Genomic DNA, 16,535 nt, shown 5'->3' with positions numbered 1-16,535 from the left:
GCTTCTCAACGGTACTTTGACCGGTTTCGATTGCTCCAAGCCTGAGTACATCTCGGATGTCTTCCTGATGTCGATCATTCTGTTCATCGGAACCTACATCATTTCGGTTATTTTGAAAGATTTCAAAAACGCATTATTCTTCCCGGCCAACGTTAGACAGTTTGTGAGTGATTTCGCAGTTATTATTGCAATCTTCTCGATGAGCACGATAGATTTTGTCACCAATGTTCCAACACCAAAACTCGAAGTTCCACGTGAATTTAAGCCAACCATTCCAGATCGGGGATGGGTTATTCAACCATTCCACGAGAAAAATCCGATCTGGTCATCAGCAATCGCTGTTCTTCCCGCCCTACTAGGAACTATTCTGATCTTCATGGATCAACAAATTACGGCTGTGATAATCAATAGGAAAGAACATAAGCTAAACAAAGGGTGTGGCTATCATTTGGATCTATTTGTGCTAGCCTTGCTGATACAAATCTGCACAATGATGGGACTACCTTGGTAAAAGATCTTCATATTGTATATATTCACTACTCATTTGTATTTGTTGCCACAGGTTTGTAGCTGCGACCGTACTCAGTATTAACCATGTCAATTCACTCAAGCTAGAGTCGGAAACAGCTGCTCCCGGTGAAAAACCACAATTTCTTGGAGTATGCGAACAGCGCGTAACCCACATACTGATCTTCCTGACGATCGGCTGTTCGGTACTGCTAACGCCACTCCTGTCACACATTCCAATGCCAGTATTATATGGCGTGTTTCTATATATGGGATCCGCTTCCCTCAAGGGTCTTCAGTTCTTCGATCGACTATTGATCATGTTGATGCCGATCAAATATCAACCGGACTATATGTTTTTGAGACAGGTAATAAATTCATTCTGGATTCTGATAGACACTTTTTTATCGTGATATTGCATGTGTTGATTTTCCTTTTCGACAGGTCCCGATACGTCGAGTTCATCTGTTCACTCTGATCCAGCTGGCCTGTTTGATCATGCTCTGGATCATCAAATCATTTTCCAGCACCTCGATTCTGTTTCCCTTGATGCTGGTAGTAATGATTGGAATCAGAAAATCACTCGATTTTCTCTTCACGCGGCGGGAACTGAAGATCCTCGATGATGTCATGCCAGAGATGACGAAACGAGCCAACGCGGACGACCTCCGGCAGCTCGAGGATGGCGAGGTGGGCCTATACCGTCGTTTTATTGGCTGCTGTATTGGCAAGAAACAATCGTTCTCCGTTACTACAGTAGAATCAAAGCAAAACAATCACACCTCTAGTATCACCACAAACAACACAGTCACCAATACCACCTCTATCAGTACCTCCAAAAACGCCAACAATATCCCGAGCAGCTAGAATCAATTATTTTAGTAACCTTTTAGCAGAATTCACCCCGACCCTCTGTTTTCGTTCATCACATAGTCTTGCTGATGTCAAATTCTATTTCCTGTTCCTTATTTTGCTTGAAATTTATGATACTATAACGCAACAATTTAACTGCAGCACAAAAGTAACTAAAGGCCTCAGATTAATTGATTTAGAACCAAATCGGTAGAGCATTTTACCACTTTCGCGAATAAGTTTTCACCAATCAAAATATGTTGTAGACTAGACAATTTCGAAAAATGATTTCATGTGTAATTACACTACGTTTCTTTTGATGCATATGATAACACTACACTTTCCTTATAAACGAAATATTCAACTTAGCAAAATACCCCGAAACTGAACATCACTATTTATACACTAGCATTTTATTCTTCATATTTACACAGTAGACAAAGAGTTATGTTTTAGCATTTTTAACTTACCTTCTGAATCTTAGTTTAATTTACAACATCTATGCCGTTTTGTATAGCTATTCAATGTATTTAAATAAAATAGAACAAATGTAGTTTTGCCGCTTGAGCTAGGTGATGAAATTGTCATTTGCTTTTATTCAAAGCCAAAATCAAAACAAGATATAGATCCGAAACGCTTAATGCTGGTAAACATTACACTGAAGCCAACGAACACGCATGCTCAATTATTCAAAGACAGTTTAATTTCTTTCTTAAAGTTAGTCGTAGTTTTCCTACTGAAATGTAAAGTGTTTTGAGTTATTTACGACGGTGTAGTCCAAATTGGGGAAGTTTGTATTTTTCTAGCTATGTTTTCTGCCGTTTGTGATTCTGAAGGATATCGCCGTTCCGTTTTTATCAGACGTCGCGAATGTTTTGCAAATTTGCTAGTGGCGAAGACATCATATTAACAAGATATCCGGCTCTCACATTTCCCAAACAAATCATTGCTAACATCTTTTTTTGCGAGCATGGCGCCCTCAGGCGAGTCCGCATCGAATCTAGTACATAGAAATAGGGGAGAGAAATGTAAAAATCCGTGCACGCCAAAATAGCAGCACTGCGCAGTGCGCACCCATACAATTGACATGATATGTTGATTGTGATACCGTGCGATGGCGTTGCAGAACTGAAGATTGATTTCACGCCAAACTGACAGGGTCTGCTAGTAGTTAACTGGAATGTTACGGAGGATGAGTATGCTTATGGATCGAGTTTTCAGAAAGTTTCCAAAAAGTTTTCTTCAATCTGCATAAATCTACCGTATGAAAATTGAATAATATCAAGTGAGCGACTATTTGCTAAGCCCAGCAAATTTTTTATCAAGTCGAATTTGATTTGGTTCGGCCCTACATAATTGTTATTACATGAAAAAGGAACAGTTGAAAACTCCATTGATAGAAAAACAGAATTATCATTCAGAACATTCTCTGCGAAGGAACAGAGTGTCGGCATACTTTCCTAACTAAGTCAAATAAGTTTGACCAAATTTCGATTGGTTCTTTCACTTTTCACACGTTTACTGCCGTTCTACGCATAATTGTCCCGTATACATAGGAAATAGGATATCCTATAGAATATGGAAAAATTATGCGTAGAGCGACAGTTTTGAGCTAAGTAGTTGTATGAGCTAATTGTTCTCAGATCGAACAATTCATTAAACGAGTTATGAAAAACCGGATAGGAAGTTTCTTTTCGTTTTTTTATGCACAAAAATAGCAAAGCACACTTCTTGTAAGCCAGCTGTAGTAATGTACAAATAAAAAACATTTTCCTTATAGTAGAAAGACCGTGTCTGAAAAATTGATTACAAATTATAATGGTTGTCAAAAGTTTCGAAGGCTTTCGAGGCTTTACGGTCACGTTGCTTCATCAACACCCAAGTATTCGCACATCCCAATTGACATTGATTTCCGAGAATGGTAAGGTGCTCCACATAATTCTTGCAAAAAACGCTCAAAATACATGCTAGCGGAGCCTTCCCGAAGGACGTCGTCTTAAAATAGGAAAGTCATTTGTTCTTTACGTGAAGAGGCAATTAACCAATTGAATGGCAGATAAGAAAAAGTGCAAAGAAATCATTTGTTTTTCTGTTTCCGTTACTAAGCCAAAGCTGAACTGAACATTTGATAATGAGCAGTTTGCCTCGATCCAAGATTTGAGACAATATTTTATCCCGTCCATTTCCGGATAGCAGGGTTGATTATAGGAATTATCATTGTTTTTTCCACTTTTTAAATTATGCGATCAAATGTTTTGCTAAGGAAACTTGTTTTTCTTTGATTTGTTTTAGTCTTGTTAATACGTAGAACCGCCTTGAGCTAGTTTTAAATTTGATCAGTATCTAACTAGGAAAACAGATCCGAATGACATGACATGTGAATACAACTATGTAATGAAAACCACAAAAAAGCTACCACAGAGACGGGAGTCGAACCCGTAGCTAGCTTCTATCCGGGGAGATCGTTTTGTCAATTAAACTACCCTGCATGTGTCTCTGCAATAGCTTTTTCTCGGTTTTCACTGCACAGTTGTATTCGAATGTCATATTCCCCATCTGTTTTACTAGTTGGATATTGTTTTTCTTGTTTTTTTTTTGCTAGGCCAGTCCAATTTTTCACCAAGCTCAATTTAGTTCGAGGTTAGATTAGATTAGAAGATAAAGAATTGAAAAGGCGGAATCAATTGAATTTTCATTCGGAGGAGTTCCCCGGACCATTTTCTGTCAAATAACAGAATCTAGATAAACATTCCTAAAAAATATCCATTGGTTTGAGCATTCTTTGATCTTGGTCGTTCACATCTAGCTATACCAATTAGTATCTTAAAATATGAAGTTAATCGATTCACCGTTACCGCGAATGACTTTGAAAAAAAAACGTTTGTGGTGTGTATTGTGCACTTTACAATTTTCCATATATTATGAAAAAAAACTACTGCTACAGTGTTAATTTTAACAATTCATTAAATAAGGTATGAAAAGCCAAGTAGAACATCAATTTTTATCGATACAACGATACGATCAAGAAAAGCTCAGAAAACATCACATTAAGAGTCTAATGAACGATAAACATTTTTATCACCCTCGATAGATACTAAACACAATTGTTTGCACTCAAGTAGTAGTAGATTTCTCTCAGTGTAGTGTCCTAAATGCGAGATTTAAAAAAAATCCTTTAAAACTTAGGCGCCGTATATTTCAACGCCTTTATTCGCAATGCTTAAGAGCTCGCATTAGATGGTTTCTTTGGTCAGCATAAGAGATTCAACTTCTAAATGAAATCTATCTCTTTGACCTTTACGATCTCTTTAAACCATGAGTACGATGAAGTCAAATCTTTAGAGATATGAAGAGAATTTATTTGTAAAGCTGTTTTCGTTTCAATTTGGTCCGATATGACGTATATAGCCATTATGAACTTTTCATCAGTAGCTAGCAAAAAAAATAACTGATGAATGTAATAATTGAAAAGAAAATTTGCGAAATGCTACGGGACTCAATACTGAAAATTTCTTATACTGGGGAATTGTTTTGCCAAGAGCAGAAGAAAAATGCCGGTTATTTCTAAATGGACGAGGATGGGAAAAAGCCCATTTGAATATCCAATCAAATGGGCGCAAAAAACATCATCATTTGAAAAAAAAAATTTAAATAACAATAATTACAATACGATAATAAAAATAATCACAAACTAACATAGATATGACAAATAACATCAAAACAAATATTGTAAAATATATAGTCAAAGCTCAACAGATCTTTTAATTTTTTTATTTGTGGTGATCTCGGTGAATTCGAATGTTATATGAAATTCGGCCTTTCGAGCCTCTGTACAAAGGTCGCTTCTAAAACGTGATTGCAACGTTTTGTGAAATTTAGCGGTTGCTTTTTGCCGTTGTAGCGGTGTGTGGTTGGTTAGCTATAGTCAAAGACATCATATTAACAAGATATCCAGCTCTCACATTTCCCGTACAAATCATTGGCAACATCGTTTTTAGCGAGCATGGTGCCCTCAAGCGAGTTCGCATTGAATCTCGTACATAAAAGTAGGGGAGTAAAATGTCAAAATCGTACTCGCGAAAACAGCAGCACTGCACACCCACACACTTAACATGATATATAAAATGTGATGCCGTGTGATGGCGTTCCTGAACTGAAGATAGATTTCGCTCCAAGCTGTCAGGGTCTGCTATTGTACTGCTGCAGTACCAACACTTTGCGCTCGAAGCGTCCTATCGTTTGGCTGTCGGTTTAGTTCCAAGTGATACTTCGATAAACCATTAACTCTTTCAAATACACCGAAATCTTTCTGTTGTATAAAATTGTATCTGATATATGAGCGTATCAAATGTTTCACGCTTTTACAAAACAATACCCTTCCATAAAACCAAACCCTGTCAGTTTGGAGCGAAAGAGACACCATTTATTTTGAATATGTTGATAATATAACGTTTTAGATCAAACCTTTTCTAGTGAAGAAGCAAATCGTGACCTAAAACGTCAACAATTTGACTCTAATGAATCAATCCGGAACATTGAACCATATTGAAGTGAAAACATAGCCAGTAAAATGATACCAAACTTCTCGAAAATAATACAAACCTTATCTTAAATGAGGAGTATACTAGCGTACTGAATCGAAGCCTGTCATTCGATTAGCACAAACGCTATTGAAATGGATAACCTAAGTCAGGCAACAATTGTGACAGTAGTATCAGTTTCAGACAATTTTACATAACCTAAACTAAGAGCTTGTAATTGCTTGTCGGTCCATACATTCCATTTCAGCTATTGCATTTCCCACTCCTAATCAGATGAATGTTGAAACCCTCGAGAATGGTGTATATGCTTCCTCTATCTACTTAACAAGAATATTAATTGCTCATTCTTCGATTGGTATTATTTTCTTCCGTTTTTTTTTTATTCGACAGGAAAACCACACTCTACTAAACACGCCGAAAACGCAAATAATTGTCACCAACCACTAAGCACCAACTAACCAACTCACTGAATCATGTTATTTTATCGTATATCTTGTTAATGTTAATGCATGAATTGAAACACATTAATTTTAATTAACTAAACTAGCACTTAGGTTCCATTGTTGATGCAAAACTAAAGAAAATTGTAGAGTCTTTGGTGTGAAAATGATAATGTTTTAACTGGAAAATGAAAAGTATTGGTTGTAGAACAATTCAATTGAACATCTTAGTTCAAACGCTGATCGTTAGAGGACGAATTGAAAGCAAGAAGAAATATTTTATATAATCACAAAATTATTTGAAATAAACCAATCATTTGACTAAAAAAAACTCATCTCTACTATTGGCACATTAGTTGTGATTAAAAAAAAGTTTTATAAGAAAACGGCTCAATTATAACACAGAGAATAGATGCGCAAGTTAAGCTTTCGATACGCGTGAAAAATTTTTCACCGGCTACATATTTCAACAAGACGGATAACTAAATATTCTTACTGATTAATTACGCACGAGAAAATTTTGCACAATGCGTTTCCATCCAACTTTCCATGAGGAATATTATAGCTTGAATATCTGTTCTTTGTGATTATAATTGCTCGACTCTAAACAACGTCCTAACTATTTTGGGAACATATTGATTCTTCACGTTTCAAGCACATATGTAGCTCTTCTTTCACCGCGTCTTGCCACTCAAACAACTTTTCCAATCTAGCTTTGAACTATCAAAAAACACCTTTGTGCCATTTCCTGTACTCCCTGTGTTTCCACCGCAGGAATCAGGTCACCACTCGGCTGATAATCTGCAGCTACCGTTGGAAAATGGAAATTTTACATCGAAAGTGAAAATCAACATATCGGAGGAAGTGAATAAAACTACCATCTGGAAGCAGGTTAATAACTGTAATGTACTGTTTACGAAGAAGCCCCATCAACAGGACCACCCACCGGATACCTTCACCAACATCAGTAGTGAACTAACACCAACCACAAACAATCAACCAGCTGTACAACAATCGTAAGTATCCTAATAGGCCACGACAAAGGGTAAGCGGATCAGTAACAGTAATAGTTACGAAAATGTTTCTGGCGAGATGGACCAAACCATGGTCTTAGCCAAAGCATAACACAAAAACAATTTCTCTTTTCTTACCGTGAATGAAACAGATGAGTGGGAAACAATGACGAATTTCGCAGAATTTTACGGGATTTGTATAACGTGTATTGTTTTCAATAAGGGCCATTCCAAGAAGTTTACCTTTTCGATTACGGAAAGGAATATCAAATTGGCTAACTAAATCTTGAGATTTGGTCGATCATAGTTGAAACAGTGTAAAATTTCATGAGTTCATAAAACTGTGTTATAAATCATTTTAAGTAAATCGACATAAAGACTGTCCCAGAAAGTATGGACGCACTTTGATTTCCCTGTGAATAATTCACAAGATATTCAAATTTTATTCGATATACTGATAATATTAGACTACAACAACAGAATATTATTCTCAACATTTGATACTTAGCCATTGTAGACTAGCTGGCGCACCTTCTTGCGAACGATCCTTATTAAATTCCGTACAGACTTCTTGGCGACAAGTTTTGACACTTTTTTCCAACCTTTTCGAACTGTTGAATGGTTTCGGCTGCCGAGACATGTTTCCTACACTGTGCCTTCGTTAATGCCCAAAATTCCTCAATTGGTCGAAGTTGTGGGCAGTTTGGTGGATTCATGTCTTTTGGGACGAAAGTGACATTTTTGATAGTATACCATTCTACCGTTGATTTCGAGTAGTGACAAGAAGCAAGATCTGGCCAGAAGACAACAGGATCCTTGTGGCTTCGAATCATGGGTAGAAGTCGTTTTTGTAAACATTCCTTGATGTATATTTCGCTGATCATTGATGCTGAAAGGTTTCGAAATCTTACCGCAGCTACAAATTGCTTGCCAGACCATAGCTTTCTTACTAAATTTTTCGACTTCAATCGATGTCTCGGACTGGTTTAACACTTGCCCTTCCCGCACCGTATAATATTGTGGTCCCGGCAAGGATTTGTAATCGAGTTTCACGTAGGTTTCGTCGTCCATGATTATGTAGTTCAAATTTCCAGCAAGAATCGTATTGTACAGCTTTCGAATCCTCAGCCTGATCGATGCTTCTTGTTTCGGACTACGTTTTGGTTGTTTCTGCTTCTTATAGGTTCGAAGATTCAAACGTTCTTTATCACGAAGAACATTTGACTTCGAAGTGCCCACTTTTTTGGCCACATCCCGAACTGAAACCTCCTTTTTTCACTCGGACGCCTTCAGTATTCGTTCATCCAACTGAGGGTTAGCAGAACCTTTTTTACTCCTTCCATTTTTGCTATCTTTCTCAGTGACAGTCCGCGTTCTGTGCACCATTTGTACACAATTTTTCGACGTTGTTCTGCTGAAAGTCCACGCATTTCGAAACAAACTAATGAAAACAAATAAACAACTGCACAAGTGGTTAGAGAAGAGTGTAAACAACAGGACGCAGCTATAAAAATTGACAGATTCTGAACCATTGCGAAATGGCAGCGGTTTTTGGTTGCGTCCATACTTTCTGGGACAGTCTTTAAGAAATAACATACTCTATCGATGTGAAAATCTCAAATAAGTAATTCACAGACAGCAATCTCGTTAGAACTGCACCCTCAACTCTTAAAATGAAACACTCTATAGAACAATTTTCCTTCATACCGTTTCAGACTTGCCGAATCTACGGTGAAGAAGGCGAACATCGCCGACAACAGGCTATCCACAATGCGGGAAGAAGAGGAGACCAATCCGGAGGATGCCAACAACCGCCAATCAAAACTCCAAAAACGAACACAGGTCTAAAAGTCTAACCTCAGAGCATAAACGTGAGACCCTTCCAAAATTTGATCGTAAAAGTCCAATCAAAACCCTCCTTGATAAAAAAAAACAAGTATCATAAATTATTGGTGTACTTCTCTGTGCGAGTTGTGTGTGAACAGTACTCCTACTATTCAATAGCTGTTCATTATTCCGTTTTTCATGTAAGAACATTTAGCAATACATTCCTGTCGTTCTTGTTGAGCTGTTAGCCAAATAAACAATCGATATGTTGTCAGTAGGAGCTTGTGACAGGCCTTTAGACGTTTTGTATCAAAACGACGCCTCAACATTCAACTGATAGAAGAATCATAACACAACTTACGCCACTGGTGTCTCATTTCATTTGCAGTCATGCACGCGGTTCTTTCATTATGCACGGAAATCACGGTCAATCATTAATCGGTCTATGTTGATAAATTTGTACGAAACATATCTCATTTTGCTTTTCCCGACTAGGCAAACGCATTCATAGTATAAGTGCATCAACTTCACCTAAATTAGAATGCAAAATAGTTCAATCTCAACAATAATTGTTTCATGAAACCATATGTCATAGTCAATGTCTGTGTAGCTCCAACAATGCTGGACTTTTCTAAGCAAAATAAAAAAGGATCACTGGACTGTTGATTGTGAATTAATGTTCTGTATTAGCTGTCTTGCAATGTTCTGAATTGGATAGTAAGTGGTTTTAGTTAGTTTGTTTATAAATGCACACTTTAAAAACTGCTAGAAAAATAATTTTAATGGTAATAGTTGCATTTTTAGAGCTTCGTCATTAATAGTTAATGCTGATAATATAGTGGAATATTATCCCATAAAATCGTGCTGACAAAACCTTCCTTCTCTCCCACACATCTACGAACGTTTGGCACCTCAGAAACTCAAGCGGGAATTCTGGATGAATGCCTCACGAGCCGGAAATGCAGCCGTTATCCGTAGTACAGAGGGTATCTCACTTGGGCTAAGTAGTGCATCAGAAACGCAGCTTTGAACTTGAACCTTAAGGATTGTCACAGTTAGTCGTTGTGTTGAGTAGGACTTGTTATATGCAATAAGCGAACGTTTGAAATTGTTGAGCAAAGCTGTCAAATGCAGTAGTAAACTGTCCAGTGAAAATAGGTCAATGTATTAGTGTGCTATTGAGGAAACTACAATACAAAAGAGATTTTTTTAGGAACATTATATCAATTCCAGTCTAGAGAAGTAAAACTTTTTTCTACAATTTGATAAACTAATGGGTGAAGCGAACCTGACTGCTTGTCTCAATTATTGAAAGGCAATAGGATGTTGGAATGAAACGTCTCAGAGTGATCAACCGTAATTATTGAACCTTATACATTTATTAGCTAACAGACCTACAAATCCGCGCAAATATACAATTATGAAGTTTATTTGATGTCACGTAATTTTCCGATACTCCTCATCCAATCTCATGTTATCTGCAAATATTACCAGTTAAGCATGTTTTTAGTTGAAGATGTAATGGATGGAAACCGCTTACTTCTCGTGCACATTGGCCACTTGACTTATACCGATTTTTATTTTATAAAAGTACTGGTAAACCGAATCGGTAATAAAACACTGTCAGAATATTGCCCTTTTGTTAAAACTGCAATATCAAACTCCGATTGTGTTTTCACAATGAAAACACTAAACGTTTCTCAATGAAAAACGCCTGAAGTTATTCTATGCAAAACGCTTAAAAGGATATACTAATTACTAACAACAATTGCTCGTAAAACGATGAAATTCAAACACACGAGCCAACACCGTTGCCATGTACGCCTGAGGTTGTGTACAAGTGTATCTTGCACACAAGTATGTGATTTCGCTAGTCGCCGCATGCTATGATCGTGGCGTGCTGGTTTGTCTCACACGAAATCAGAAAATAGCCTAAATTTGAGTTTCATGATAGCAACTCACTCAGCAAGTGATTATATTTTGTTAGTCGTTGAGCGCTTGTTGAATGGCATACTGCACGAAATAATCGTTCAGTTTGCAGGAACGCCCGCTTAGAAAAAAAAAAGTTCAACGGTGGTCCTTCATTGGTCCAATTCGTTGGATCATTGGCTCAATGAACGTCCAATCAATCGTTCAACGAGAGGCCAACGCGGAACCTTGCCGATTTTGAAACAGACCGTTATTCCGAAAGCCATTTTTTTTCGTTCAGCAAATCTGGCGCGCAGAGGTCCATTGTTGAGCCATTTTCAATATGAGGAGTTGGAGCCCCGTTGGACTAGTTTTACTGGACAATTTCCGAACTTTTTTCCACTTATTTTTTTAAACTAACACTACATACCTGTACAATACCTCTACTTTACATAGAATAACAACAAATCTCTCTATATGAAGGTAACACCTAGATTTCACACTATTTTTGCAAGAGAAAAAACAACAAACCGTGCCAGCAAACTGAACGAAAACTTCGTGCAGTATGTCGTTCAATAAGCGCTCAACGACCAACAAAATAGAACCGGCTGCTGAGAGGGCGGTTTGTTGTTGTTTTTACTCCTACAAAAATAGTGTAGAAATTTGGTGTTATCCTCATACAGAAAACAATTGTTTTTATTCTACATGAAGTAGAATTATTAGGTGTACAACTTTGCTTCCGCCGTTTTTTCCAAAATTTAAAGCTATATTGCGAAAAATGGCTTACAGATGTATTATTCAAAGTATTGTCCGTCGCTAGCGACAACTTTCTCCCATCTTTTCGGAAATTTTCGGATCCCGGCTCGAAAAAAGGAGTCCTTTTTTGACGCTATCCATGAAGCAACCCATTTTTCCAACTCTTCGAAGGATTGAAAATGTTGATCTGTCAGACCGTGTGCCACCTATCGGAAAAACGGCGGAAGCAAAGTTGTACACCTGATATTCTACAGTGTTCATTTGAAATAAATAAGTGGATAAAAACTTCTAAAATTTCCCAGTAAAACTAGTCCAACGGTGCTCCAACTTCGCATATTGAAAATGGTTCAACAATGGACCTTTGACGGCCAGATTTGTTCAACGAAAAAAATGGCGCTCGGTTCAATGGTCTGTTTCTTAATCGGCAAACGAAGGTCTCGTGCTGGGCTTCCGTTGAACGATTAATTGGACGTTGATTGGACCAACGATACAACGTATTAAACGTTTTTTCTAAGAGGGTTCAACGAGACGCTATAAACAAGTTGCAACAACATTTAGGATCATATAGACATTATGCCACACCCTCGATTTAAAATATTATTTTATAGACTTAGAGATTGGGTTCAAATCGGGGCTAAATAAAATTTAGTAATAACAAACTATAATTAATAATTAATTTCAATGTGATGAAAAAAAAAACTGTCAACTTCAATTTAAATATACACCTAGTCCGAAACCATTGAATTGTTGATCAGTTGAGCGAATAAAAGAAAGTTTTTTTCTCCGAAAAAATGTTTTCTAGTGCCTTCGGGTGTGTGATTTTCCGGGGTTCGCTGCATTCTGGAAAAAAGTTTTCTAGTTTTTTCTTACTTTTCAATTTGTTTTGGACATTAGTACTTTCTAAGCAATAAATCAAATTGAGGACTGGACGTGGTAACGTAGATAGCCAGCCCAACTCACTTGAAGGATATTGTTTTCTTCGGAAGGTCTGATATGAGTTTGACACGCCCTTCTTAAGCAAACCATCAGGTGGGTTCAAAAACGTATAGCAAGGTAGTTCACCGTTTAGTTGGATGTTATTGTTGGAAAGTCTTGCATTCCCGAGGTATATGCGTAAGCTATTCTGCTTACGAATCCATTTAACCCTTTTAGTTTTCCCTTAAGTAACAATAACGTGGACTACTAGACGAATTTTATGGCTACGGAAAGTCTACACGCATTTCTTGCTCTGATGGTGGCTACTGGTACATACATACATTCACACATACATTAGTAATATCTGGGCATTAGTAATATCTGGGCAATACATTGGGAGTACTCCAACAACAATATTTTTACCATCACTGAGTTTATTCAGACATTCTTAATTTATTTCAACTTTTATCTAGATTTACTGTTCAAACGATGGTAAATTTTACAAATCTGCATGTATCCATACAACCAATGGGAACTGCAATTAGTCCACATAAGTCGATAAATTTTTCGAAAAGTCGCACCAGCAAATAACATTTTGCTTTGCATTGTTTACCTTCTCTTCTCTCAACTACCCAGCTGTTGTCACGTGAACCTTTCAATTTTTTACGTGAAATATCCCCGGAAATCTAAGACTTTCAGTCAGCAAGAAAAATTTAATGAAAATCTTCCTTATCGTGCCAAAATATTCGGAAGAGAAGGTAAACAAAGAAAAACTTCAACTTGAAAAATTCACATTGTCTAGTTAGTAAAGAAATGAAAGTGCACTTATTTGCGTATGATTTTTCGTTGTAAATTTTCGAATTTCATAAATGAAAGGCATAATTAACATCAACGTAGATATTCCAATTAAATTATTCTTATCATACCAATCAGTGACATAACATTCGAACATAGAATGAACTAAATATTCTTTAACTATATACACGTTGTCAACCCGCATGAGTCCATAAACATCTCAATTTTTTTTCTTTTGTTGCTTTTTATCCACCACAATTCCCTGCGAGGCCTGATAATCACTAACCAGTTTTTCCTGTACCTCAGGCATGCAAGGCGAATACCGACTGTACTCCATACTGAACTCGCCTTTGCCCTGCGTACTCGAACGCAACTCACCGGCATAACCGAACATATCGTTCAAAGGTACTTCGGCGTGAATTGTGAACCAACCTTCCGTTCCTTCCGTGCCCGTAATGATTCCATGTCTCTTATTGAGCTGTCCAATAACGGTGCCCTGGAACTCATCCGGTGCCGTAACCTCAACCATCATGATCGGTTCCAAAATCTGCCAGCTACCCTCCTCAAATACGCTCTTGATTGCTCCCTGTGACGCTAGCATGAAAGCCAATTCGGAGGAATCGACGATGTGGTGCGCACCATCTATCAGACGAAACTTGACGCCAGACAATCGATGACCCGAGAGCAAACCTTTTTCGGCCATTTGTCGGAAACCTTTTTCAACACCGGGTATGAACTGTTTCGGAACATTGGTTCCGATAGTTTCGTCAACGAATTCGACATTTGTGTTCAAATGAGGAGGTAGCGGTTCCAACATACCCGTGACCCTAGCGTACTGACCTTGACCACCGGACTGTTTCTTGTGAAGATAGTCAAACTCACACGGAGCAACTAAGGTCTCTCGAAATGCTACTTTTGGTTTACCGAGCACCACCGGGCAATTGTACTCACGTTCCATTCGCTGTGAATAGATTTCGAGATGAAGTTCGCCCATACCGGACACTAGAGTTTCTTTGACATCCGCATCGTATGTGAATCGGAATGTGGGATCCTCCTTAGTAAATCGTGCAATCGCTTTAGAGAAATTATCCCGGTCTTTGGAATGGGTTGGGTGAATTGCCATTGAAACTACGGGATCAGGAACGAATATGGATTCCATAGAAAGTTCTAACTTTGAATCTGTTACAAATGTGTCACCACTAGCACAATCTACTCCAAACAGGGCAAATATGTCACCAGCGTACACTTCATTCACATCTTCCATGTTGTTCGAATGCAGACGCACCAAACGGGCCAACCGAACTTTCTTTCCCGATCGGACATTGTATATGCTGTCGCCTTTCCTCAACACACCTTGATAGCACCGGAGGTAGGTTAACTGGCCAAATCGACCTGCTTCTAACTTGAACGCCAGACCTACAAACGGATCCTTTCCATCTCGTGCTGGATTCAAGATAACTTGTTGCGGTTCTGCACCTTTCTTCTCAATAAGAGCAATGTTTTCTACTTCACCAGGATGAGGCAAATAGTTTACCACCGCGTCTAGCAATGGCTGTACACCTTTGTTCTTTAGTGCCGTCCCAACCAGTACCGGAGTAAATGTTCTCTTTAGAGCGGTCCTTCGTATGGCATTCATAATGTCTCGCTCTGATGGCATTTTTTCCTCCAGGAAGAATTCTCCAATAGCATCGTCAACGTTAGAAAGATGCTCAATAAGTTCATGTCGTCGTTCATCACATTCCACTCGCATATCCTGGGGAATTTCATCCTCCCTCACCGTCAGACCAAGCTGTCCTTCGAAGTAAAGCGCCTTTTGTTTCACCAAATCAACGATCCCCTGACAATTATTTTCTAACCCAATAGGAAGCTGAATAAACGCAGCATTGTGGTTCAGCTTGGATCGCATTTGACCAAGAACCCGATTAGGATTAGCACCAGTTCGATCCAGTTTGTTTATGAAAGCCAAACAGGGAACGTTGTATCTGTAATAATGATTGTAATAATTTAAATAATACACTATTGTGATATAAATCTTACCTTTTCATTTGTCGATTCACGGTCAAAGTTTGACTCTGGACGCCTCCTACACTACACAGGACCAGAACAGCCCCATCCAGCACTCTCAACGCTCGCTCGACCTCAACCGTGAAATCCACATGACCGGGTGTATCAATTATGTTAATGTTGTGGTCTTTCCAGGTCGTATATGTAGCTGCTGACTGAATCGTTATACCTCGTTGCCGTTCCAGTTCCATCGAATCCATGGTCGCTCCAACGTTATCCTTCCCTTTAACCTCATGCATTTCTTTGATGCGTCCGGTGTAGAACAAAATTCGTTCGGTCAACGTCGTTTTGCCGCTGTCAATATGAGCCGATATGCCGATATTTCGAATGTTCTCTAGTTTATGATGTTCGGCAAAAGTTGCATTACTCGCGAATGAACGTTTCACGTTCTGAAATAATTTTAAAAGTATGATATTTATACTATAGTATGTAATTATATAACCCTGAATGTGGGACAAAAATTTACCTCTATAACTGTTTTTGCTACCCCCAATGGTGGGCGAATTCGTAGCAAATAAGTAATAGTCATGATGGATACCCTAATTAAGACCTTAGCACAGGATAAATTACGATAGTAATCCACAAACGGAAAATCTAAACGTAAAACTATCTAAGGATTTTTCACAACACCCGACGAGCCGCGTCAGAATCTAGAACCATAAGAAACAGAAAACATGCTTTTGCTGTCAAACACACCGCGTGATAAGGCTCGTTTCCAATTTCAAGGGATCCAAACCAAGTCTCTGCTAGGCCGCCATGTTTTCGTGACCATCATCTTTCCCGCAAAGACGAAAACAACAAAGAAGAATATAAGTTCGTTGTTGCTAAATATCTAATATTTAGCTGTGAAAGTTGATTTTTTTATGTTTGATTATAAATGTGATATCGTTATGAAACGTGTGCTGCCAAATTGTAAT

The 16,535-nt window shown here is 38.2% G+C and overlaps 2 protein-coding genes across 16 annotated transcripts in view; one reads left to right on the top strand and one right to left on the bottom strand.

The window, feature by feature from the left end:
- The window catches only part of LOC131431072 (electroneutral sodium bicarbonate exchanger 1), a 118,632-nt gene extending 108,022 nt beyond the window's left edge, over nucleotides 1–10,610 (top strand). For 12 of the 15 annotated variants that reach the window (XM_058596537.1, XM_058596536.1, XM_058596542.1 and 9 more), the window contains 6 exons: nucleotides 2–507; nucleotides 563–875; nucleotides 952–1,197; nucleotides 7,115–7,356; nucleotides 9,069–9,195; nucleotides 10,097–10,610. In XM_058596537.1, coding sequence (XP_058452520.1) covers nucleotides 2–507; nucleotides 563–875; nucleotides 952–1,197; nucleotides 7,115–7,356; nucleotides 9,069–9,195; nucleotides 10,097–10,210 — 1,548 coding nt within the window. In that variant the 3' untranslated portion in view covers nucleotides 10,211–10,610. The other 3 variants (XR_009229636.1, XM_058596548.1, XM_058596549.1) reach the window with 3 other exon arrangements.
- Nucleotides 10,611–13,175: 2,565 nt separating this feature from the next.
- On the bottom strand, nucleotides 13,176–16,301 carry LOC131431074 (elongation factor G, mitochondrial). The gene is made up of 3 exons (XM_058596550.1): nucleotides 16,085–16,301; nucleotides 15,592–16,007; nucleotides 13,176–15,536 (listed from the first exon to the last, which is right to left on the bottom strand). The coding sequence occupies exons 1-3, from the start codon at nucleotides 16,145–16,147 to the stop codon at nucleotides 13,775–13,777; spliced, it is 2,241 nt and encodes a 746-aa protein (XP_058452533.1). The 5' UTR covers nucleotides 16,148–16,301; the 3' UTR covers nucleotides 13,176–13,774.
- Between the last annotated feature and the right edge of the window lie 234 nt (nucleotides 16,302–16,535).

Source organism: Malaya genurostris, chromosome 2, assembly GCF_030247185.1.
Source record: "Malaya genurostris strain Urasoe2022 chromosome 2, Malgen_1.1, whole genome shotgun sequence".
NCBI lineage: Eukaryota > Metazoa > Arthropoda > Insecta > Diptera > Culicidae > Malaya > Malaya genurostris.
The sequence above is the reverse complement of the archived record's forward strand: the minus strand, read 5'-3'. Positions and strand labels throughout refer to the sequence as shown.

Excerpts from the sequence above, each read along its gene's own strand:
- LOC131431074 (XM_058596550.1), bottom strand. The coding sequence starts at position 16,147 with ATGACTATTACTTATTTGCTACGAATTCGCCCACCATTGGGGGTAGCA. Across the intron at positions 16,008-16,084 it reads TAGCAAAAACAGTTATAGAG|AACGTGAAACGTTCATTCGC; the intron begins GTAAATTTTTGT and ends AAATTATTTCAG. Across the intron at positions 15,537-15,591 it reads GTGAATCGACAAATGAAAAG|ATACAACGTTCCCTGTTTGG; the intron begins GTAAGATTTATA and ends TCATTATTACAG.